This window comes from Electrona antarctica (assembly GCF_951216825.1).
Source record: "Electrona antarctica genome assembly, chromosome: 2".
NCBI lineage: Eukaryota > Metazoa > Chordata > Actinopteri > Myctophiformes > Myctophidae > Electrona > Electrona antarctica.
This window is the reverse complement of record NC_136807.1, coordinates 45485579-45511470: the sequence shown is the minus strand read 5'-3', so window position 1 is coordinate 45511470 and position 25892 is coordinate 45485579. Positions and strand designations below refer to the sequence as shown.

The 25892-nt window shown below is 41.7% G+C and overlaps 2 protein-coding genes across 4 annotated transcripts in view; both read right to left on the bottom strand.

Moving 5' to 3' along the window:
• Positions 1–1194: 1194 nt before the first annotated feature.
• Positions 1195–5577, bottom strand: lrrc23 (leucine rich repeat containing 23; the record flags this gene model as incomplete). Its single annotated transcript, XM_079515710.1, has 8 exons — positions 1195–1307; positions 1518–1722; positions 2739–2875; positions 3782–3912; positions 4016–4157; positions 4989–5109; positions 5237–5346; positions 5488–5577. The coding sequence occupies 8 exons, from the start codon at positions 5575–5577 to the stop codon at positions 1263–1265; spliced, it is 981 nt and encodes a 326-aa protein (XP_079371836.1). The 3' UTR covers positions 1195–1262.
• An 866-nt stretch (positions 5578–6443) lies between these two features.
• rbm10 (RNA binding motif protein 10) overlaps positions 6444–25892 on the bottom strand; it is a 28326-nt gene continuing 8877 nt past the window's right edge. For all 3 annotated transcript variants that reach the window (XM_079517516.1, XM_079517517.1, XM_079517518.1), the window contains exons 8-23: positions 24887–24947; positions 23378–23539; positions 22962–23122; positions 21053–21150; positions 19980–20067; positions 19378–19552; positions 18589–18659; positions 17567–17663; positions 14997–15088; positions 13242–13439; positions 12574–12765; positions 11448–11510; positions 9957–10157; positions 9211–9258; positions 8686–8747; positions 6444–7894 (exon numbers count right to left, since the gene is read on the bottom strand). In XM_079517516.1, the coding sequence (XP_079373642.1) occupies positions 7804–7894; positions 8686–8747; positions 9211–9258; positions 9957–10157; positions 11448–11510; positions 12574–12765; positions 13242–13439; positions 14997–15088; positions 17567–17663; positions 18589–18659; positions 19378–19552; positions 19980–20067; positions 21053–21150; positions 22962–23122; positions 23378–23539; positions 24887–24947 (1860 nt within the window). In that variant the 3' untranslated portion in view covers positions 6444–7803. The remainder of the gene's footprint in view (positions 7895–8685; positions 8748–9210; positions 9259–9956; positions 10158–11447; positions 11511–12573; positions 12766–13241; positions 13440–14996; positions 15089–17566; positions 17664–18588; positions 18660–19377; positions 19553–19979; positions 20068–21052; positions 21151–22961; positions 23123–23377; positions 23540–24886; positions 24948–25892) is intronic.

Here is a 25892-nt window from a genome sequence, read left to right as displayed (position 1 = left end):
TAGAGCACGTTTTAATATTGGACATAGAAATAAAGAGCAACTGTATATATTTTGGCAGGTTCGTGGGAAATTTCCATGATCACAGATACTGTTCCTTTAAGTCACCGTCACCCTGTCAGTGCTGGCCTGCTGCCAACATGGAACTGATCTGCAGTTCACATTGTGCTTGCTCATTCTTACTCAGGAAAAAAAGGAATTTAGACAGTCCAGTCTGAGGAAGAAATACACACATTTTCATGTAAAAGTATACATTTATCATAATTTAGAAATGCACTGTTACAAGTACAAGTCTGGCATTTAAACGTAAAGTATTGATATAAAAAGGCAAAAAGCACCAAAAGGAAAAGTATTCATTTACAGGAATGACCCATTTCACAAGTTTTCTAATGTAGGCTTTACTAGGCTATAATTAAATGTATACAAATCCTTTTAAAATAGCACAAGCTGTAGATTGGCTATTTTCAAATAGCCGGAGTATATACAGAGCTGGAGTGATTAATCATTCTAAAATCTACAATTTACATAGTAACTATAGTAACTTGAGTTTTCAAAAAAATTGTAGTGGAGTAAAGTACCCTATTATTTTCCTCTGAGATGTGGTGGAGAATTATTGGAAATACTCAAGTAAAGTAAAAACAAAACTAAAAAAATATCTAAAAACTTAAACTAAAATGTTTTACTTAAGTACAGTACTTGAGTAAATGTATTTTAGTTACTTTACGCCACAGCATTTAGCCAGTAATTAACTTAAATCTATTTTCTTTTGATAATTTAAACATTGACTTTACTTTTTTATAATTATATTTTCAAAAGACAGAAAAAGACATGAAAAAGAAATGAAACACTGCTGAAAATAATGTACACATGCATTATTGTAATAACAAAGAGATTAACTTTATGTTTTATTGTTTTACAAAAAAAAGCGGGTTTAAAAAAATGCACTCTTAATTTCAGTGAATGAAATAACTCAAGGATATTATTTTTGGATCGCAGTAGCCAGACTTAAAGTAAGACCTTTATTCTTATCTCAACCACAAAACCCTTAACACACACAATCTTTTTTTTTTTTAACTTTGTTTTAACACACACAATCTTGTGTAATATTAGGTAATATCTGCTCTCTTACAAGCCACACTCTTCCTCATGCAGTCACACCCTCCAAACCCAACCCGTCACACCAGATCCATACATACTGGAAGGAAGACAGCAGGTGTACCACATGACATCTTCCTACAAGTCACAACACATCTTCCATCCAGGCATTATTGTAAGTCTTCTGATGAACGCATTTCCTCTTCCTGGAGTGCCTAAAAAGTGACAAACACACCATTAGAGCTAGGCCTGTCACAATTATTACATAATCGTCTAATCGCAATTATTTGAGATAATCACAATTATTTCTGTCATAATCGTGTTGTGTGACAACTTAAGTTTGTAATGGTAACAGCCCTAACCATTAGAGCAGCTGCTTCCATCTGGCCAAGACAAGGAAGCATGTTTCCAGCGTGTAACTTTACCTGAATTCTCTCCTCCGCTTCCTCCTTCTCCTCAGAGGATACTCGATCCTTGTCGAGCTGCTTCAGACGTGGTAGGTGATCAAGCACAGACAGGCGGTAGTCCTCTGTCTCTGCCAGAGGGTTCTCGGAAAGAACCAGGGTCTGCAGAGCACTGGACACTGGCACCAGGTTCCGCAGGGTGTTTGGATTGGCAATTCCATTACCTCTAAATGTAGAGGGGGGGGAGAGAATGATTGATAAACTATGTAAATGCACTGTTTCAAAGTTCTGTGTGACAATATCATAATTGTTCTCTGATTCATTTCTTGCCATCAAGTCATAACATTTATTTAGTTATTTATTTAGTAGAGTTAGGCAGAAATGTCAATTTTATAATAGTAAAACACACTGTACTATAGGTCTACATTGTTACATTGAGATACTGTAGTAGCGAGACTTCGGGCTCTATCTTGCCTTACGCCATAAACTTCTTTGCCATTTTTTACTATTTTAGATCGGCTAGTTGAACTATTATAAAATGTTTTTAAAAGGAACCCTGGCTAATAAGACAAATACGCCTTAAAACATTATACTATATAAAATAAATAAAAACAACTTAAATATTTTATTGCTTTCATAAATAGAGAATCTTTCACTCAATAGGAACTGCTCCCGTCGCAAGTTGATGATGTCATATGTCCATGTGTGGTCCAGCCCTATGGAATATATGGAATGCATGTGCTAATAAAAAACAACTTAATACTTCCTAAGGTTAATATGAGTAGGCTATGAAAGCAACATTTCAAATACTTTATTCTTTATGAAAGAAATTAAATACTTAAGGTGTTTTTATTTTTAGTTATAGAGGGCAAGTATAATGTTTTAAAGCATATTTGTCTTATTAGCCAGGGTTCGTTTTAAAAATAGCGGAATATGGCAAGATATGGCCCTTCACTGTATGGGAAAAACATTGTTACCTGACATTAAGCCAAGCTACTGCAGAGACCTCATGTTGGGGCTGATTGTTACAGTACCTGACATTAAGGTACTGCAGAGACCTCATGTTGGGGCTGATTGTTACAGTACCTGACATTAAGGTACTGCAGAGACCTCATGTTGGGGCTGATTGTTACAGTACCTGACATTGAGGTACTGCAGAGACCTCATGTTGGGGCTGATTGTTACGGTACCTGACATTAAGGTAGTGCAGAGACCTCATGTTGGGGCTGATTGTTACAGTACCTGACATTAAGGTACTGCAGAGACCTCATGTTGGGGCTGATGCCGTCCAAAGACTCCAGTTGGTTGTCTCGGAGGTGAAGAGTGGTGAGGCGCTCCAACCTCTCCAGACCCTCCAGGCGCTTAATGGCATTCTGGGCCTGAACGGAAAGAAAGCAGATAGAAGAGTCACAGCTCAGGACAGAGCAATGCTTTCAGTGTTACACTCACAGAGGACCCTGGGCTGAGTTGGCACTACTCATGTTTGTGTACATATAATGCCAATGTTCAAAGCAAAGCAAAGCAAAGTTCTTTGTTTACCCAGGGTGAATGGACTAAGCTCGAGATGCTTGTTTACAGCCAGACCCTGCTCATAGAACATTTCATGGCAGGGGTTCAATGCCTTGCTCAAGGGCACTTCAGCGGTGGTAATTCTAACGTGCCGGTCCGGGGATTCGAACTGGCGACCTTCCGATAACAAGACCGCTCCGCAAACCGTTCGGCCACCGCTGCCCATAAACATCATGTACAGTATACCCGCTATCACACATGCTATACCTGAATATCTATGTCTTATTATATAACTTGTTTCTATCCTGCCTTTTCCCCTTTTCTCTCCTGCTCTCACTCTACCTCTATCCACTACAGAATGATGGGAGTGTGCGCGTCTTTACATATCGGCCACATGTGATGTGATCATTCTAGCTGATTCTGAGTTGTAAATGGTAAATGGTAATTTATATAGCGCCTTTATCCAAGGCAATTTACATAGGTTGTGCATTACCATTCACACACACATTCATACAAGGATTTCAGAGTAAACCATGCAAGGCGGGAGCAATTAGGGGTTCAGACTCTTGCTCAAGGACACTTTGACACTAACTCTGGTATTAGTAAGATAGCCTCGCACTGTATAGGATGAAGGGCCCACATATTTGAGCATTAACCTATATAGATTTTAGTAAATTGCTGATTGGCCTCATGGCCCACGGGCCCCGTGGCAGTCAAGGCCAATTGGGCCCCTGGGCACTGGCCCCATTGTACTCTGTCCATGGGTATGGTATTACCAGATATAGCCTCCGCAGGTTGGGGAGGTAGATGCCGTCGGTGGTTTCCAGGCGGTTTCCTCTCAGCTCCAGAGTCACCAGATTGGTTAAGCGGCCATAGTTCAGACCACTCACTTTATGGATATTGTTGCCTATATGGAAGAGATCACACAACACATTGCCATGTAGAGTGGTCATGATATTGTGGTTGAAAACGTTACACGCAAAAGGAGAACAAACGCATTCCAATCCCACCGATGAGATTGAGGCTCTCGAGCGCCGGCCCACCGAGCCCCGCCAGATCTTTCAACTTGTTCACTGCCACGCTCAGCCACTGCAGGTAAGGCAGTCCGTCCAAGGGCTGCCCTTTCAAACTGGTCAGTGAGTTGTTATCAAGCTACAGGTAGAGAGAGACAAGAGTTGAATTCAGGGTTGTACAATTCTGCAGTGGTGGAAAAAGTACTCACAGTTTTTACTTATGTAAAAGTATCAATACTGCAATATAGAAGTAGAATGTAGAAGTAAATGTCCGGAAATTCAAAATTGACTTGAGTAAAAGTACTAAAGTATTGGTATCAAAATGTACTTGTACCAAAAGTAGAAAGTACTCATTATGCAGAATGTCCCATTTCACAAGATTTCAAATGTATAGAATGTCTATAAAAACGTTTGAAAATAGCATATCTAAAAGCTTACAGTGCGTCACATTGTGAGTTTGTAGATCGGCTATATTCAAATGGCTGAAATGTATTCAGGGATGAAATGGTTAATGTATGTTTTGTAATAAATTAATACAAACAAAGAGGTAGGAGCGCCCACCAATAGTGGGGAGGTGCTGACCACAGGAGGCAAAACTTGAAAAAGGAAGGTCGCACAGCTCGTAGTCACGATGCAAAAATGTATTTATTTTTAATTATAAGACCAACGTTTCGCCAACCAAATGCCTTCTTCAGGGTTTGAAGGTAAATCATACCCTGAAGAAGGCATTTAATAATCAAATCCTACAAAGTAACTATAACTAAAAATGTCATAATAATTTTAGTGGAGTAAAAGTACAAAATGTGGATCTGAGATGTAGTGGAGTAAAAGTATTAGAAATTGTAAATACTCCAGTAAAGTAAAAGCACCTCAAAATTGTACTTAAGTACAGTACATAGGTAAATATAATCAGTTATTTTCCACCACTGTAAATTAGTGATATTATTCCCAGTAATTGAGAACAGCTTGCCTTCAGCCAAAGCAGTTGGTTCAGAGAAGCCAAAGGGGAAAGGTCAGTCAAGTGGTTGTTGGACGCGTCCAGGAAGCGCAGGTGAACAAAGTTGCAAATCGCAGCCATGTCTGTCAGCCCTCTGCAGAGCACAGACAGATGACAAATGGGGGATTGCACAATTTACGGCTCAAAGTTAAGAGGACATGTCATGCAGGCCATGGGCCAATACATTTGTTTTGTACTGTGTGTGACATATATACTCTTACTTGTCTTTAAGGTTCAGTTTGACAAAGGCATGCGCTAGTCCGTTTCCTGTACGACACAGCAATGACAGTCCCTGAGCGATGGTTTCTTTGGTCAAAGGACATTCCTCTGGCTGTGGATGTGGAGCATTGAGGAGGAATAGGACATGATCAGCGCTCAAAACAAAACCCCAAAACTGTTAAAACTTCTCATCTACTTTTATCGAGTCATGTTTGCCTCACCACTTATTTTAACATCAACATCATATTTATACCTTGTCCTCTTCTGCATGTCCTTCTTGGACTCCGTCCTGTCCCTCAGCCTCTGAAGGCACGACATCTTCGTCCATCTCAGAATCCGACATAATTGCTTGACTTCTTTCTTTTTTTTACTACAGCGGGTTCACCTAAAAGGCACTCATAAATTGGGGAGGTCGGCTAAACAGTAATTCCTGTTTAATGTTTTGTTCTATGGATTTGATACAGAAAAAATTCAACGGTCAAAAGGTTGGACTTGACAGTAGCAACATTAACCACGGCCTCCCTAGCCTATGACAATCTGCCAACATTATCCAATTCAATATTGTCTAAATCTTTATGCTAAACAGTAAATATTCTAACTTACCCGAGTAGGTTATGGTATGGTTACGTGTGTCATAGAGTTAATTAATTGTCTCAGTTAACACCATAGCTTAGCTTGCTAGTTCTGCAGCAAGGACAGGCTGTGCAACGTTTGTTGTGGTTTCCATGGAGATACAGGGTCGCTTCACATCAGCTGCAACCTCAATGCATACTGCAGTGCAGAAATAAGGTGAGGCAACTTCTGCTGTCTTTGGAGGTGGTTGAAAACGGTCAAAACACAAAACGGATACAACTTACAGGTAGGTAGGGCTGTAACGGTTAAACATTTAAGTTGACGATTAATTGTCGCACAAAAAAATTGCGTTGTAGTTTTTGCATTGAACATTGGAACGTTACAATTTGACTATTTTTGAAAAGTTTGAAAATGTATGGACAAACATTGGTATTATCTCAAATAATTGCGATTAGGTGATTAAGTAATAATTGTGACAGCCAGGCCTACCTACAAGGATGAGCTCAATTCTTAGGTATATACACTTCTCCTTTTTGACCACTACACTTGCAAATCCACCGTAGGAAATTACATACAGTGATGTAGCAATATTAGCTAATCATTACAAGACATAATTAACAGGCCAGTAGACAGTGGGACACATCATTCCGAGTTTGTATTTTCATAGATGAATTACGAATAATGATGCAATAAATTCAGAAATTAAAAATTGTTTTCAAGAGACAAATATGCATTTAAGTGTACATACATACATACACATCCAAAACACCATAATATTACATACTGTACAGTACTGTACAGTACAATCCACACACACACACACTAGTGTTAGAGTAACCGTGTCCAGTCCATAGGAGGCGGTATTCTCTTCACTCCCACTATCGAGGAGTTTATGGGTACAAAAGTGCTCATTCTAAAATTTGCACAGTCCAGATCAGTCATTCATTGAATGACAAGGCATATCTTTAAATCAAACAATCTAGGCTGCATAGACATTAAAATATCTTTCTTTTTCTGATGCCAGAGATCTGCATTATTGTTTTAATCATCCTTTGATTTCATCTTCCAAACAGCAGTCTCCCGTTGTAATAAAGCTTGCTCGTGATGCACAAGCTCTGAAGAGAAAAGTGAAAGCTTAATCTGAATGTTAATCATTCAAGAGAGAAGTAAAAGGTGCGTTCCGTGCGATAACCCCACTGCTACAAGTTCAGTTCATCGGAGTCTAATTTAAAGGACAACTTTAGTTTTTTTTCAACCAAGGTTCATGTTTTAGGTTGTTATGAGAGAAAGTAAAAGGTGAGTGTATATTTTTTTTCATTTGCTGCTTTCTTTCGTTTTAGGGATTTTAGCTGTTTTTTACAGGGGGGCGGGGGCATTCGAGCACGGGCTAAATATGTATTTCTTTACAAAATGTTATAGCGATTTCTTTTTTTATTCTTTACTATAGTCCTACTAGACCTCAGGAAATTACATCTGGCCACAGAAGATCACAGGATATATTGAATGTGTCAAACTGGCATATTGAGCCTATGACACACAGTGCTTCCCCCAGTAGGCTACCTTCACATTCAGTATAGATCCTGTGATCTTTTGTGGCCAGATGTAATTTCTTGGGGTCTAGTAGGACTATAGTAAAGAATTAAAAAGGTAATCGCTATAACATTTTGTAAAGAAATACATATTTAGCCCCATGCTCGAATGCCCCCGCCCCCCTGTCAAAAACAGCTAAAATCCCTAAAACGAAAGAAAGCAGCAAATGAAAAACAATTAACACTCATCTTTTACTTTCTCTCATATCAACCTAAAACATGAACCTTGGTTGAAAAAAACTAAAGTTGTCCTTTAACGGTTGAGGTAAATTCCATGTCAAGCTTTTTATATTTCTATCTATACTGTAACGATAACGGTAACGGTAATAATGGTGGGAGTGTTGTATGCAGGGGTTTTGCACCCTAGTCCTATCTGGATCAGGAAGTTGAGGTCTGCGGATAAAGGCTCAGTCCACTTGCATGTTGCGCAGTAAAAACCCTTTCTTCATGCCCCCTTGCAGCATCCTGGCACCGAGACTAGTGCCGCTGATTCCATCACTGTAGAAAGACAGAGAAAGAACGTTAGGGATGGGCCATATGAGATTAGATTTTTAGATAGGCTAGATTTGTTTGTTTTTCCAATGTATTTGCCACTGTTGTCCTGCACTTTCTTTTGCCATGAGAAAATAATTGTGTTAAGTGTTGTTGCTGTTGTTGTAACCGTTTGTTTTTTACTGTTGAGACCGAAGACAAATTTCTACACTTTGGACAATAAATGAAACTAACTAACTAACTAATTGCAGTTATGGCCAATAACTCGATGTCGATGTGATCTCATTCTGTATTTAACAAGTACTGCGTTTAATGTTTTACCTCTGACGCTTTCAATAACCGAAAAAAAATAATACTAGCGATACTGGATGCACTATATAAACTAAACTAAGGTAGAGAATGAGTTACATTTTTTTTGCTTTTTCAGGATTTTTTTTAAAGAATTTCGTTTCGATACAGATATCGCATTTTATGGCCAACATCCGTATGACCAATATGATGACCGATATGATCTGATGACTGATTGCCCATCCCTAAAAGAAAGTGAAAGAAACAGCCGTGTGTGCACAAACGTGCGACGTTGCAAATCCACCACGACTGGCTTCGCACATCAATCTGGCTGCCGCCCTGTTCAAACAACGGCACAGCGTTGAACGACAATGCATTCCAGTATGTTGCAAAGCAGCCCTTTGGCCTACTTGGTTGGAATTACAAGTCTGTAGGGACAAGCAGACAAGCCTTTATCACAACGACGTGTGTGACTGTGTGTGTGTGTGACATTTTCTAACGCTGCTTACAGGGGGCTGAATCTTCTCTTCTTGGGGTCAGGAGGCTCGGATCTGTCTGCGATTTTCGGACGCTGAAAGACAGACAAAAGAACAGTCACTAAGAAGCAACTAACGACATGACACACTCAGTGGTGGAAAGTAACTAAGTACTGTACTTAAATACAATTTTGAGGTATTCTTTGTACTTTAATTGAGTATTTCCAATTTACAATACTTTTACCTCTACTCCACTACATCTAGGATCCAAATATTGTACTTTTACTGCACTACATTTAGTTACTAGCTACTTTGTTTATATATATATATATATATATATACACATTTTGAACAATGAGTACTTTTACTTTTGGTACTTCAAGTTCATTTTGATGCCAATACTTTTGTACTTTTACTCAACTACATTTTGAATTCTGGACTTTTACTGAGTAACTGAGTATTTCTATATAGCAGTATTGCTACATTTAGAGTACTCTTTCCACCACTGGACACAATCCCATTTCATTTCAACGTGTATTGTTTTTCGGGGTGACCAACCTCTGCAGGCAAGGGATCTGGCTGACCTCGTCTCTGCTCCAGGTTTTGCTGAGGGCAGACAAGTATAGAGGTTGACATTGAGTAGCAAATAGCGGCCTGTATGATTTATTATTTTTTTGGTGATACTTTCAAGGCCGGAATTAACATTGTGATGGTGGAAAAGTAAAACGATAGTGTAATGAACGTATTCACTTTTTTCTAGACCGCTACAACCGGCTGGCCACAAGCCATCACTTAAGCAAAACAGCACCAATGATTCACCATGCAACTCCTTGCAACTACTTTCAACCATTATCCCCAATGGCAGTTGAAAGGAGTTGCATTGGTGCAGTTGACCTTAAAACTGTTTTGTTGCAAGGAGTTGCGACTAGTTGCATTGGTGCAGTTTGGGCTTTAGATCAGTGGTTCTCAATCTTTTCAGGCAACAACCCCCCAAAAAAACATATTAGAACTGGGGACCCCCCATCCCCCCTGCACAAGCACACAATCGTAGGAGTTGAGGCATTACATTTAGTGCGACTCGGTGCCACAGATAAATATTGTGAAACTAACTAGCCGATCTACAAGCTCTGCTAATTTCACACATGTTGCCTCTTTTTGGCCAATGTTTGTTCTTTATTTTTCTTCTTTATATTATAAAGGTCATAAAATTCACTTCTGGGTGTCATAACGACCCTATGTAGCTCAGACAGCTGTCGTATCACCCAAGGTATATTGGTATGTACGTCTCTTAGTGTTATAAGCACCTTATGTAGCTCGGACAGCTGCTGGTGCCTGATGAGGGCCTCCTTGCTGGGGAACTGCCTCCTGCAGAGCAGGCAGGCCAGCTTGACCCAGTCGGTCATCCTGCCCTCCTTCTCCTCTCGGTCTCCTCCCTCTTCGTCGCTATCCGTCTCCCCGCTGTAGGCAGGGACCAGGCCTTGCTGCTGCTGCGGAGGCGGAGAGCGCTGCAGAATGAAGCAAACACAACAAGGGTTCAAAGCTAAAAATAAACTAGACTGCACTCAGGCGTACCATTTTGTACCTCTGGGTTACAAAGACGGCTCGACTTCGGTTGAATAGTTTTAGCATAATTCCTGCTACTATATATCATCTATGAGCATTAAAATGAGCTCCTATGTCTTTGCAAAGGGCTTGCATGTCCTGGGATCCCTTTGGTGGATGATCCCGGTGAAGAGACATTCAGCTCGGGACACGAGCTAAATCAGTGAGGTAACAAATTTAAATCAGTGCTCTGAATGTGCAGAAAAAGCGCAATGTCTGCTGTGTTCACTCTATCAAGTTTGGATGCAAAAAAGGTGAGACCAAGGCACTGTTGTAGAAAAAGAAAAATACTTTATTTTAAAGTGGCTAGTGCATTGCAAGATTAAAATGCACCTACACTTTGCAGAACAATTGCCTTCGCCAAGGGGCGGCGGTGGCTCAGGGGTAGAGTGGCCGGATGGTAACTGCAATGTCGCCAGTTCGAACCCGGGCTCCCCCAGAGTTAGTTTCGAAGTGTCCTTGAGCAAGACACTGAATCCCTAATTGCTCCCGATGTGCTGGTTGGTGCCTTGCATGGTTTCCTCCGTCATCGGTGTGTGAATGGGTGAATGTAATGCACAATCTATGAAAAGCACCTTGGATAAAGGCACTATATAAATGCACCATTTACCATTTTATTTTACCATTCATCATCAGTCAACCTGACGACTGAAAAGTGAAAAGCTTTGAAGTTAATCTGCAATTTGTGAAACGGTGTGAAAGTAGCCGCCCTCAGGGCCCCCCCACACTTTACTACTAAACACTTACTTCACTAAACAATTAGCACGATATGTAAACCATGACGTTCAACAGTGTTGAACGAAAAACTTGCAGGTAAGCCCCGTAGAACTGTTGGGAATGATCTTCTAATTCTTTGACCCGTTAAAAACCATGAAAGCTTCCGTGTCATTTTAGAGTTGAACCACTTAAACCAAAGGTTTGAGCCTGGTCTGCTCGAAACTTTACCACAGTAAACGTATACACTTGGGAGCATTAATTGTAAATATGTATTCTAACTATAAATGCACCAAGTCCCTGTCTGTACGTACGTATGTACGTGTGTTCGTCTGTAATCCATGTAACTCGAGAACCGTTCGCCACACGGACTTCAAATTTGACACACACGTTCCACACATCCACAACAGCATAGAAGAAAAATGCCAAATGGATAAAATTAGTTTCCATTGTGCCAAACAGAGTCTAACCGACCTTACCTCTCTGTCTGCAGTGTGTCTGATCTGGTCCAGGATGAGCTGGGGTCGCTCCGACAGTGCCCCCTGCAGGAGAAAAAAACACCACACTTGTTAATTCAGGACTGTTGATGTGGGCACACACAAGTTGACACAACACAACAGTAGGTTATGGCTGACTGTGTGCGTTAGACATACAAAATGAGTGGACATTAATATTAGCAGAAACAGAGCTAGCCCTGAATGACCATAACGGGTCTGTAACTCTGAGAGTGTTGTCCATTTGGTTCCATTTGTACACTCTCAGAGTCCAGAATCAGCTTTATTGTCACATCACAGTTTTACAAGTCTTTTTTGTCAGGTCCTTTTTTTGTCAGGTACTTGCAAATACAACATGTGAGAACTAGTTGGATTCCTAATATGCCATAGTGGGCAATTAAGTAATCAGCGTCATACATATTCTGAAGAAAACCTGGAGACTTGACATTTAGTAATTGGGTCTTATGATCAAAATAAGAACATTATAATGGTGTCTACTGTGTATAAAATAAATTATACAATTTGCCATGGACAAGACCAAGTCTTTGCCGCAGACACATTTGTCCGTGTATGGACTTATTGATGTCCCTGGTGTCACCCCTGGTGTGTGTGTATGTATGCAGTAACTATACGAGTCAAAGGTTTCCACCAGTACAGTATGTGATAAATGGACATTGTGAGGACCATTGTATGGTTAAGAAAGATTACAATTAGGAATAGAGTTACAGTATGCCCATTTAATACTTTAGTTGCGTGCCAGTTAAAAACGCCAATCTACAAGCTCACAACGCATCGCAGCACAAGGCGTTGCAAGCTATTTTCAGCTTTAGGGGTAGGGTTAAAAATGTCTAACAACGACAAAAGTCGCCTTCCTAAAGTGCAATTGGGGATAATGGTTGCAAGTAGTTGCATGTTGCAAGGAGTTGCATTGTGAATAATTGGTGTGGTCCATATCCCCTATGGCTGTTGCAAGGAGTAGCATTGGTATGGACTGGCCTTAAAACTGTTCTGTTGCAAGGAGTTGCAACTAGTTGCATTGGTGCGGTCTGGCCTTAAACTGCTGATATCTTCTCAAGTATAGTAGTAACGTGTGTGTGCGCGAGTTACAAACCTTTTTCTCCAGGACGGCATAGCCTGCGTCAGCGCTTGCCGACTCCCGGCGGTCGTCTGACTGACGACTGGCTGCCCTGCTGTAGCCAGAGGGCAGTGACGTGGATCCTATGGCTGGGGAGGACGATACGGAGCGAACGTTCTCCTTCTGCCTGTTCAGACTCTTCGCCCAGCGTTCCATGTCTTTGGCGATCTGTGGATAACAAAATAAATGTAAAAAAAAACCATCAGATTACTAAATTCATCCAAGTAAACTGAATCCAGGGGCCTGTTTCACGAAACCTAGATTGGGGATTAAACCAAGATTTATCAGCAAATGTATTCAGGGTCAGCCATGAATCGGTTTCATGAAAGCTGTTATCTCGTCAGATTAATTTAGCCAGTTAACCTGGATGTGTTTAGCCACAACTCCAGGCCTGGACTGGCCACTTGACATACAGGGCATATGGCCGGTGGACTGCCCAATAAATGCTGCAGACCAGGCGAACTTCTTGGCAACACGCCGCCAAGCGACGCAAGCTTATAGATCCACTACTTTCGCTATTTTAGAAGTGGGGCTTATGTTGTAACTTCTTTTTTTGCCACCTCCCATTTCTTTTGGAAATTAGGCCTCGGACAGCTTGCATCATTCACGTGCATCTCTTTGCAACAGGATAACTGGGTGCGTACCTGTTGGGCAGTCTTGCTCTTGGGTTTCTCCTTCTTCTCCTTGCCGCCAGCCGCGCCTCCGGACAGAGGATCCGAAGGGGAGGGGTTTTCAGCTGCGTTGGCGGCGGCCTCAGCGGTCGATTGGGACGCGGCGGGAACGTACGTGTGCGTCTCGCCGTCCCAGTACATGTACTGCTGTGTGTGGGCGTTGAAGTAGTACTAAACACAGAGGGAAAAAAAGACACCCGCATGGTGTAAAACATGTGCATAGTTTATATTAAGAATGTTTACTTAAAGGTGATTTAAAATATATATAAATGTATTTTTTTGGCCTTTTCCCCCTCTATCTTTCCGTATATTATGATGCTGAGGTGTTCTCCTGCAACAGCACACTCCCCCTTTGCCCCCCTGTGACTGAATGCACTGTTTATATCCACTACAGTTTACTAGACGGGACGTCGGAGGGGATTTAAACTTTTAGCCAATTGCAGCTCGAGGCTGTGACGGTGTGTTCAACCCAGCAGTATTATAATGAAAACGCGATGCGATTTCAATTGCAATGTATAATATTATCCCCATATCTTAGTTTCACTAACATTGTTCATGTGAAATAGTACGTTTATGATTTAATATGTAAGCCTATTGAAATTATGAGAATCGCTATGTATAGTGCATGGTTGGGTGGTGTCAAACTGAACAACACCAGCAGCAAGCACCCCTCAGAACTCGGAGGATCCTTATAGTCACAGAACGACTCGGATCCCAATAAAATCTCCTGGTTAGGCCTACATCAATATCGTTCATGTGGAGTGGGTTGTATGTGCTATTGTGCTTATTTGTTGAAATGGTGGAAGTGGAAGTGAGTAATAGTATCATTTCACCAGCGGTTCCACCACCGTGGCGACTGCCTGCCTGCCTGCCGGCCGGCTTGAAGCATGCATTTAACCCGTGTTCGCCAGCGGTGACAGGCTGGCCGTTGCGGATCATCATAGCGATTTTTCTTCATTGCAATGAATAACCGTGGACAGAGTAGTTCACATGAACGATGCTGTAGTGGCTGGGGCATTTGAGGGGCAATATGTTTTATATGCACGATTACAAATAAAAGAGAATTGAATTGAGAGCCAGTGAGTGTCCTCTACTTCCTACTTCCTCATTTGCGGGACTCGGTGTGATATTGCGATTATGCTACAGTTACCCTTAAAAAAACATGTCAACTCAATGTCATTGTTGTAACTAAGATCGATAGAAATTCATAATTTTTGAATGTCATATTTAGCCATACGAGCGCAATATCCATAGCGTCCCTCCCAGCAGCAACAACAATCCCATAGCCTGAAGTGACCTGGCTCAGCCAATAGAATGAGGGGGGTGGAGCTAGATTTGCATTTGTTTGGAAACACGCACTCACTTCTGTGTACAAACACTGGAAACTTGTCTATATCACCTTTAACATTTCAACCCATTAAGACCAGAGGCCAGTTTTCTGAAAAACTTATGTTTATGTATGAATAAAGAGTCACCAGCACCAATTAATGCTCCCAAGTGTATACGATATATATATATATATATATATATATATATATATCAGATCTACAAGTTCATAGAGCGGCACGAAGTGACGCTTTGTGAGCCTGCAGATCTGCTCTTTTTGAATAGCCAAAGTATAAAAATAACGGTTTAAGTGGTTCAACTCTAAAATGACACAGAAGCTTTCATGGTTTTTAACGGGTCAAAGATTTAGAAGATCATTCCCACCAGTTCTACGGGGCTTACCTGCGAGTTTGGGTCGTAGTACAGTCCAGTCAGGGGGTCATAATAGTAGCCAGAGCTTTCGTCATAGTGGTATGTGGACACGTCTGGCACAGCTACGGGCAGAGACACAGGCGATTACAGGCAGAAACTCACAGTACAGCGATCCAGTCCACCCACACACACACACACTCACTGTATTTATTTATGCACCAACCAGTGACAGTGCATAATCTGCATATTAACCCATTTTGACCTGAGATCAGATTTAAAAAGAATCTTCTACATCCTGACAGTTTTCTGAAAAAGCTATGTTTCTATGTCAGTCGTTCTTCGATTTTTCAAAAATAGCAGACCTACAAGCTCGTAGCGCGCCACTCGGTGGCGCGCTATGAGCTTGTAGATCTGCTATTTTTCAATAGCTAAAGCATAACATAATGCTAACACCAAAAGGGGTTCCCGCCCATCCATGTAAATGAGCTAGAGTTGCCCAGAAGCTCATTTTAATTTGTAGTCCTTGAGCAGGCTGTTACAACTGAGATATAACTATATGCATACAAAAACAAACTATCATATCGATACAGTACAAGTCAAATAGACATACTACAGGCGACAGAACAATCTATCTATAGATGCACCATGTCTCTGTACGTCTGTACGATTGAAATCCACGTAACTCTGGAACCGTTCGCCCCACCGACTTCAAAATCGACACGCGCGTTCCACACCCCCACAGGGAGTGCAGTGCCCGGTGTCGAGTTGGTCAGACCCACGGTTGTCCAGAACAGCCACAAAAGGCCTCTGCCCGGGCTCTGGACAGGGCCCCTGCTCCATATATGGAGCTGGCCAGTTCTGACATAACACTCCATATGTGATCATGCCTGACTGAACTCCATATATAGGAATAAAGGGACACAGAGAGACAGATACAGAAATCTCCATATATGGGCATAAAAGGGACACAGACGGCATGGCTCTCCAACTTCCATAGTTACTGACTCTGTGCTCTACAGCTAGGCACAGGTCTAAAATATGAGAAATGACACACCAGTTACAAATAGAGCTGATAATTACCCATGTCCATGATTACACATTTGGTTTGTTTTAGCCATCTTTTAAAGGACCACTTCACCACTTTTAAACATCTCTTCATATAATTGGTCCTCACTAATGTTCATGATAAAACACCACCATTTTTTCCTACTCAGTCTGTGTCTCATAGGAGGGCTTTGGGCAGTTCGGACACCCGTCCACCAGTGACATCATCATTAGGCAGATTTTTTTTAAACAAGATTTGTTTTAAAATATATTTAGATTTTTATTATCGTGAGAACGATGGCTTCAACTTTTGCATTGCAACTTTTCAGGAAATTAAAGCCTGCCGTTTCTATTTGCTTGGATTCACCATCGATGATGTCACTGGTGGACGGGTTTCTGAACTGCCCACAGCCTTCCTATGAGACACAGACTGAGTAGGAAAAAAATTTGGTATTTTATCATGAACATTAGTTAGGACTAGGCATGCCACGGTATGAGATTTTACAGTACGGTACGGTGCCGGTATTGAAAACCTATACCTCGGTATTCCACGGTATTTATATTAAAAAAAAAAAGAAAAAAAAAAGATTGCCCCCCCCCCCCCCCACCTATGTCTAGTGACTACCCCCACCTCCTTATAAGCCCTTCTTTGTTCCCCAACCTGTAGGCCTACATATCTTATCTTTTAGTTTTTTACCTTTTATGATAATTTGAATTTTGTTATTTGTCATGTGACTTGTCATGATTATGAATTGATTACCCAGGACCGAATGGAAACAAGACTGCAAGGACTTTTTTCAGTGATCCCTTTGGACATGTGTTTGACTGTACCCTATACTGATTACATTTCTGCCAATAAAGTATTCAATCAATGAATCAATAGCTATTCCCCACTGTATTTCACTGTACTATGGCTCCCCCTAATGGCCGTTTTGTACCCTGCACGCTGTAGTGCAATCTGATTCTGCGCATGCTCACAACTGCGTGCCTCTGTTGACACTTGACAGTTCACACTTTTAGTTTAGTACATGTGGAAATATGGAATATACAATTGGATCTGGGTGTCTTTCAGCAACACTAACTCAAAGGTAGGAAGCAACTTTTCAATCTACTGCAGCTGTGTGGTGAAAATAAACGTTTTGCCTTAGTCTGGGAGTGGAGTTGCACTGCATGCGTGCAGCATGCGCCGCCCACCAACGCTGTATTAAAATACCGTAAGCTCGGAAATCTCACGGTATCAACACCGTGGCTGTTCCTGTCGCGGTATTACCGAAATTCGGTAAACCGCGGCATGCCTAGTTAGGACCAATTATAGGAAGAGAAGTTGAAAAGTGGTGAAGTGGTCCTTTAATAAATGCAAATAAAATATTCTCTCTCTCTTTTCTTTCTTCAGTTATCTCTTGTATTTTGATGCAACTCATATCCGAGTCTCAGACACACACAAACCATAGGTGAAAATACGTCACATACAGCATTTCCTGCCGTATCGGCAAGGGGTACAATACCTATTATCTTATCGATTTTCTGAACACACGAACACACACACACAGCCTTACGGTATTGCTGGTACTCGTGCTCAGTGCCAGGGGTTGGCAGGGGTTGGCTCAGAGTGACCGGCTGAGGTTTCCCAACGATCTCCACCTGTTGGGACCCCTGGACAGGAAAGGGAACGACGCAGACAGCACAAAATGAGGAGGTGGGGGACGGAGGATCATATGAACTAAACAACGAATAGGTTACAGGAAAAGTGACAAACCAGTAAAGTAAGAAAAACGAGGCGAGGAGCGCCCGGTTTGGGGCCGTGGTGGGGCTGGCGAATGGGAGGCAGAAGTGGCGGCCCCGGCCCCCGATTACGAGTTTAGAGTTGGGGGCATTTCTTGCAGGAACAACGGGCATTCCCCTGTTCCGTTTTTCTCACTTTTACTGTAACATATAACAACTGTGGGCTACATGTTCTGTGCATGTAAGGTTGGACCCTTCTGTACAATTTCTGCCTTCATCTATCTAATCGGTCTTTCTGAAAGTTTCCTTAATGCTTGACTTGACTGTACCAAAGTGATTCTCAACCGGTGGGTCGCCAGATTGGGGGGGGGGGGGTTCACAGATGTTTTCTCACTCCCCTTTCTATGTCTTTTCAGAGCAAGCTCTTATTTTGAAAGACCAAAAACCCACGGGCCGTGAACCGGAAGTAAAAACCGTGTGTAACTAACTTGTCCCACGATTGTAATTTAATTCACCCAAGACATAAAACGCCATCATCGGTTCTTTAGTTATGAGCCGTGAATAAAGCTAGTTTTGATCAAAAACGCAATCTGGGAAAAGAATCCGAGATAAATGGATTTAAAAAAAAAAAAAATCTGTTCTGCTGGAGGTGGACGGAAGGCAGACTTTTGACTTCCAGTTATTTCCCGTTTACTCGATCGCCTAGCAACCCAGAGCTATCCATACGCTGGTGAAGAGCCCAAACTTTATCAATAAAAAACATCAAAAAGACGTCATTGGCGGGGAGTGCCATTGGAAAACAAAATGATGCCAAAAGTCATGTCAAGGAGTGAAAATGGTGAATGAGTGACTCTACCTGGCTGGTGGCGATGAGAGCACTCTGTGTGTGAATGAGAGGCTGCAGAAGACCACCCTCCGATGAGGTCACTGACACACACACACACACACACACACACACACACACACACACACACACACACACACACACACACACACACACACACACACACACACACACACACACACACACACACACACACACACACACACACACACACACACACACACACACACACACACACACACACACACACACACACACACACACACACACACACACAGTTTGCACTTAATTGTCTTTAAAAGGTGCAGCTATACATTTGATTAAAACTACGTTTATTTGTTAAAACTACGTTTATTTGTTAAAAGGTTAAAGTGTGTTGCTATAGGCTGAGTAATTGTGCAGTAATAATGGGGTCTCTCCATACTTTTTACTAGGTGGATCACCCATTGCATCCAATCAGAAGAGAGAACCCATTTTTGACCGAGTTAAGAGAACCACTAATGGACACCTAATAGACCATACATATAGTGTCAAACATATTTTGAAGAAACCTGGAGACTTTTTTTTTCTTATAATTTTTATCCCACGACTTTGTAACCCATTTTTTCACCCAGTGTCAATTCTTTAATCCTCCCCCTGCGCCAACCTGGGGAGAGCAACGGACTGACCTCATGCTTCTGGAGAAACTTGGGAGACTTGACATTTAGTAATTGGGTCTTGTGATCAAAATAAGAACATTATAATGGTGTGAACAACTGAAAATCTAAAATGTGTCTTTGCCACGGACACAGTGCTTCTCACCTGTGGCTCCGGTGTAGGGCCCCATCAGGCCTGTTCCCCCGCCGGGTAAAGCCTGGGCTTTGAGGAGGGCGGTGCCGTCACAGCCCACCACGTACTCCTGTCCTTCCAGGTTGTAGGGGACCGCTGCCCCCTGCTGGTACACCGACACATCTACATCTCCTTCATTCTGAACAGACTGGCATGGCCCAAAGAGAGGACAACATGATGGGTGGGAAGACGGAGAGGTGAGGTGAGGTTCCATTTATAAAGATCTTTTTTTTTTAGGTGCGATAGGGACGTTTTGATCACTGGGATCTTCAGGAAAAGTTCCTGAAGAAGATCCCAGTGACCATTTGTCCAGCACCTGAAAAACACTCTAAAACCTGGAGGTCTATGAGAAACCTCACAGAATTGAATGCGGAAATCCGGAAAAGCACAGAAAAAGATTACATAACTACAAGGAGCGGCACACTGCTTCAGAGATAAAGTAACACTGCCGTGGCAGTGTCTGGGTTAACTCACTTGAACCCCAACATCAATATTCTATTAATCTATTCTAACAAATGTCGGTTTACCTTTGTGACAGCCCACTGTGATAGATAGATAAATGGATGTTGGTTTACCTGTGTGACAGCCCACTGGGCAGCAGCGATGGCTGTGCTGGCCACCGTTGCAGCGCTCACTCTGCTGCCGTCCGTCAGGAACACATCACTGACACACACACACAGGACACAGAGAGAGAACACTCATTAGGAACAGTGCTTTGAAATGCAGTGGTTAGAGCATACGCCTTTCATGCGGGAGGTTGTGGGTTCGAACCCTGCCTGGGGTCACCGTCAGCAAGGGCATGCGTTCGCAACGGGTTCCTAACGCCAATCAAATGGGTTCAGATCTGAGCCAAATCTCCTGAGGAGGCGTGTCTGAAGCCTGTCCTGGACGGGGTATCCGGACGTATAAACAAATCCTTCATATTTAAACTTTTCTCATGAACTCAAACTTAAGGTGTATCGGATAAAATGGCCTACACATGACAGGATCTAATTCAGCCAAAAATAATAGTATTTTTGGTATTAGAGGTGTTACCCTTTTCTCCCCAATTTAGTCGTTATGCCAATTGATTCCTCCCCACACATATTTGTGTGTGTTGTCACTGTTGTCGTATCCAATGGCTCACCTGCCAGTGAGGAGCCCATAGAGCCTCCGTCCTACTCCTACACTCCAGCTCGTAGGAGTATGTACAGTGACAAATATCACCCTTCCTGGCCGGCTTCCCTCCCCTGAACAAAGGGACCATTGTGTTCATATAGACGCTCCACAAAGCCGGATGCACCAACGGTGGATTTCAACCCTCTGACTCGGCAGTGGTGGGCAGGCACTTAACCACTGTGCCACCCGAGTGCCCTGAATTTTCACATCTTAGCAAAAACTCTTGTCGCGAGCGTCTTTTTAACCGTGACAGCCTCAAGATTTGACCTTTTCCCTCCTTTGCACAACAGCGCATTTCTTGTGTGCGCGTGTGTTTGTGCGGGGCGCTAGCCCCTCCTATATCCAGCTTTTAGTGCATGTTCACAAACCTTGTCCTACACAAAAATTAATTAATTCTCACTGACATTGGACAATTTTACACTCTATTCACACGGGTGTGATTTTATTTATTAACTAGCAGTCAGATTTGGAGGTGGAAGAATTTGTTTACCGCTTGGAGCCCTTGGCAAACTCTACGGCGATGGCCTTTCCATCGATGGTGAGAGCTGGGTGAAGAGCCTGCAGGATCTGCAGCAACTGCGACGCTTCCTATAGACAAAAACACATACGGAAAGACCAGTGAGGAAAGGGTGTGTGTGTGTGTGTGTGTGTGTGTGTGTGTGTGTGTGTGTGTGTGTGTGTGTGTGTGTGTGTGTGTGTGTGCGTGCGTGTTTGCATTACGATAATTGTTGGTTTAAAAATATTTAAAGAGTCAGGTAAGGGTTAGGATTAGACATTTAGAGGTTTGGTTTAGGGGTTAGACCTATAGTTATGGCTGATTTAAACTCTGTTGCACGCTGGTGTTGTGCACCTACAAGCTACGGTACAAGCCCACAGTACGGCGCAGTGCAAGTTGTGAGCTTGTAGATCTGCTATTTTTCGGCTTTAGGCTAAGAATGCCATTCATAAAATGGCCAACCTAACATGTTGACATACTCACAAATATAGTAATACAAACCTGTGATATGTGTGTTTTATTAGGGCCGTCAACTGAGCTCAGAAATTAAAATCGAACAGAATAGAAATAAAAATAAAGATTTTCAATTATCTTCGATCATTGCTGGCGGTGTGGGGCCGAGAGAAACTCGGATAGTTAATGAGTTAAAGACCATCAGCACACACTGATTTGGTTGAACTGACATCATAAACATTGAGTAGCAGCCACACCTACTAATCAAATATATAATTTTACAATTGATTGTACATTGTCTCTCCCCAAAGTCTGTGGCTATTCGAGGCTTGATTATTTACCGTAGTTGACTGGCCTAGTGTGCTTGAGTACACTATGAATAGGCAATAAATGTAGATACTTAAACTGCAACTGCAAAGTTCAGAGCAATTTTCTTTGTGCAGAGCAAACATCTTCGTCAACATTATCAATGAACTTAAAAAAAAGTAATCCTTCAGATTGAATATTAACCCATAAGGTCTGATAATATCCAGACGCCATCCCATTTAGATAAATATTAACCAATAATATCAGTGCCCAGACATGGCTTTCCAGTATTGACGTGCATGTTTCATGTCAGTGACTCAGTGTACATGGAATAAAGCTAAATCAAATCTCATGGACAGAACCACTTTGTCCCAATCTGAATCGTGACTAGTGCTCCATTTCCCAAATAAAATAATTAACACAGTATGTAATGTAAGATGACAATGTTTAGGTATTATCATTATCGTTCTGAAAACCGATGATGCTGCTGTTCTACTCACAGCCGACCAGAAGAAATCACAGATTGAGGCATTAATCCTTTGCTTTTATGAAATATCTGAGACCATTCATGTTTCATGGAAAATGATTCAATCTGAACATGCATTCTATTGACCACTTCAAATTAGGGCATTAAGCAAATTAAGTAAATCCACTAGTCGACCTTGTTGGTACTAGTTGACTAGTTTCCCGATTTTGTAGGCCTCAAGATCAGGTAGATTATAGTTATAGTCACCATGTACACAGTTCTTCAATGTACAAATATTTATTTCAAAAAAAAAAAAAAAAAAAAAAGTTTATTTTTTTAATTTATTTTTTACATAATAGGTAGTTAAACAACTAGTCGACTAGTCGACTAGTAAACTAGGCAACTAGTCAACTAGTAAAAATGACTAGAAGTGAATGCCCTACTTCAAATACGCCTTCATCTAAAAATGACTAATGACTGAAAATAGCCGATCCAAAACGCAGCGCTACGTGCTGTGAGCTTGTAGATCTGGCATTTCCAGTGCATGGCACGACATGCTGACTTCTATGGAATCCAAACAACTCAAATAAGTTGTGACAACAGAACTTTAATCCATGACTGTATTAGTTCTCACCACTGTGGTGCTTTATGTCAGTGACTCAGTGTATTATTTCTCACCACTATGGTGGAGAGCTGGAGGAATGCGAAGCCTCGGTTGAGGTGGGTGTGCTTGTCCTTGATGAGGCGAACGTTGGAGACGGACAGCGTGGCGAACGGAGACAGCGCCGACAGGATGGCCTCCACCGAGGTGTGAGGACCCAGGTTCCTCAGGATTAGAGCTAAGAGAATGGGAGAATTATCATGCAGGATGGTGTGAGGAGAGGACCCAGGTTCCTCAGGATTAGAGCTAAGAGAATGGGAGTATTATCAGACAGTATGGCGTGAGGACCCAGGTTCCTCAGGAGTAGAGCTGGTGTGCAAGAGCACGGGAGAATTATCAGATTTCTAAAACACCGCATTAACCACGATCAACAATAATAACGATTATGGTACGATAACTGACTATCGCGAACACAAAACGAAAGTAGACTTACTGTCGTTGGCCACCTCGGCCTGCTGTGCAGCCTGTGCGGTGCTGATGGAAGGACCTGCAGAATGGTATGGAACTGGCAGGGGCAGTAAGCCCTGAGTCCCCTCCTTGGTGGGCCCCGTGGAGGACAAGTCCCTCTGCAGCTGGGGCAACTTCAGCTCAGCCTCTGACAAAGAAACAACTTATTTTTTAGTTAAATTACATTGGAGTGTTATTCGAGTTAGGATCCCCATTATCTGCTACATCAGCAGCTAATCTTCCTGGGGGTCCACACATGAGATTAGAAAAGCATTACATTACATTAACAGACAATTACGTTAAAAATAAAAGATAAATAAAAGAGGTCTTAAGTGTGAAACCCTTATTACATAGTCTCAGCGACCTGCCAGCATACTAGGCCTGACCTCAATTAGTCGATTAGTCCACAAATCGATGAAGAGAATCTTAGTCGACTAACAAGCTCAAGGTCGATTAGTCAATGTTTTTTATCTCGCATGATTCAACTTAACTTGTTATATTAATTAACACATATTTGTAAAATATATGATATATATCATGATTTATTGGGAGAAACCAAGCAAGTCTCTGAGGTCACTCAAAACAAGAGTGAATTCATACCAACAGAAGCATATTGGGAGGATTTTGGCAATTATTTTGTGGGCGCTACCTACACGTTTAGCTGTGTTGCTCATTCCACGATCCTTCCTTTCCATGTCTACAAGTTATACCTCGTTGTAAAGATGACTAATCAACGATATAAAATACAATAGAGCACCAAAGTCCATTGGTTCATTTACTTTTTTATTTGAATTATAATCCTCATAGGGGGATTTTAGATCGCCTCATATAAGAACTGTGTTTGAAAAATAAACAAATCATCCAGGCAGTTTCACTCATGTGGATATGAAGAATCAACTGACTGAGAGAAAACGCTATTGTTACTGCTGCTGAATTAGTTACAGACTACATGCAATATGACTGACTGACGGTCGTAAACGATACAGAGACACCTCCCCGACAATGTTTGTTTATTTTTGGACCACAATTCATACAGTATACGAGACGATTTTCCATGTTATTCTCCATAGAGAAAAAAAACTTCCATGAACCAGGGGATGAGCGAGTGACGTCAGGACTTCGGCGCTCTATAGCAATTGGTATTATTATTATTTTTTTTTAATGTTTTTTTGTGGCTTTCGCCTTTATTTTATATTTTTTATGGAGGGACAGACAGTAGGCTGACAGGACATGGGGGGATGACATGCAGTAAAGGCCGTCAGGATCGGGAGTCGAACCCGCGGCACACTGCCAGACTGGATTACCAGCCAAGGTGCCTGGACTGCTGAGCCACGGCCCAGGCCGCAATTGGTATTATTGATGGGGAGAAATAATTGACCGAAGCTAAGCTTCCAAACGTTCTCTGAGGAGTTTATATTTTGGCCAGCCGTAGCGCCATGAGCAGTCAGTGACCATTGGTGGTGCAGCTGAGCTAATGAATGATAGCCATGTTTACCTGATTTGGGCACGCTGCACTTGAAGCACTTCTCTCTCCTTTTGAAGTTCTGTACGCCACACTGTAGGAAATGTTAATGAAATACTTAATGAGACACTCAGTCACTTTATATACACATTTACATTTGCATGCATTGCATATCTCTGCTGTCGGGAATAAACCACTTAACTCCAAAATGCTCATTGTTCAGGAAATTAAAATATATATTTGTTCAGGAAATTAAAATATATATTTGTTCAGGAAAATAAGAAAACCTTATATTTTAAAAACAAAGCAATACTGCCTCAAAGTTGGTCTCACTTGCATGAGAGGGGGAGAGGTGGTGGTTAGTTGCTTTAGCAGACAGTTTGAAGGTCCAATGGAGTTAGGTGGTTTTATCCAAATCACTTTTTACTACTTTATCGGTTAAAAATTTCAAAACAAAGGGTGAGGGCAAAAACAAAATCAAAAACCTCAACAATGGAGTTAGGTGGTTCCCTCCCGACAGCAACGATATGTAACACATCGCAGACTATCAGACCTGCACTGTGCAGTTAATCATTTTGATACTTCCATAATCGATTAATCTATTGATTATTGGATCCATTTTAGACCATAAAATGACAATAAAACAAAGTATGCTTAATGTACATCAGCAGTTTAATTTTATAATTTGGAACAAAGTGGAGCATTGGTGTAAACAGCACATATTAGAAATCTGTACTGTATCAATAAAAATAAAAATATGTTGATCGATTAACCACTTTCACAATGGCTTCACCATTTTCGGCCCCACAATAAAATCGCTTGACCCCTCAGACCACTGGTTCCCAAACATTTTAGCTCGAGACCAAAAAGAGAAATTTGCCTTCCCTGGACCCAAGCTAGTGAAGATAGCACATCTACAGCTCACAACGCTCCATACGATCAGAGCTTGTAGATTGGATATTTTCACTAGTTACTAACTTACTACTTCTTAAACATTATTTTGATTTCTAATTTATGAAATTGTTGAATTTGTTGTTAA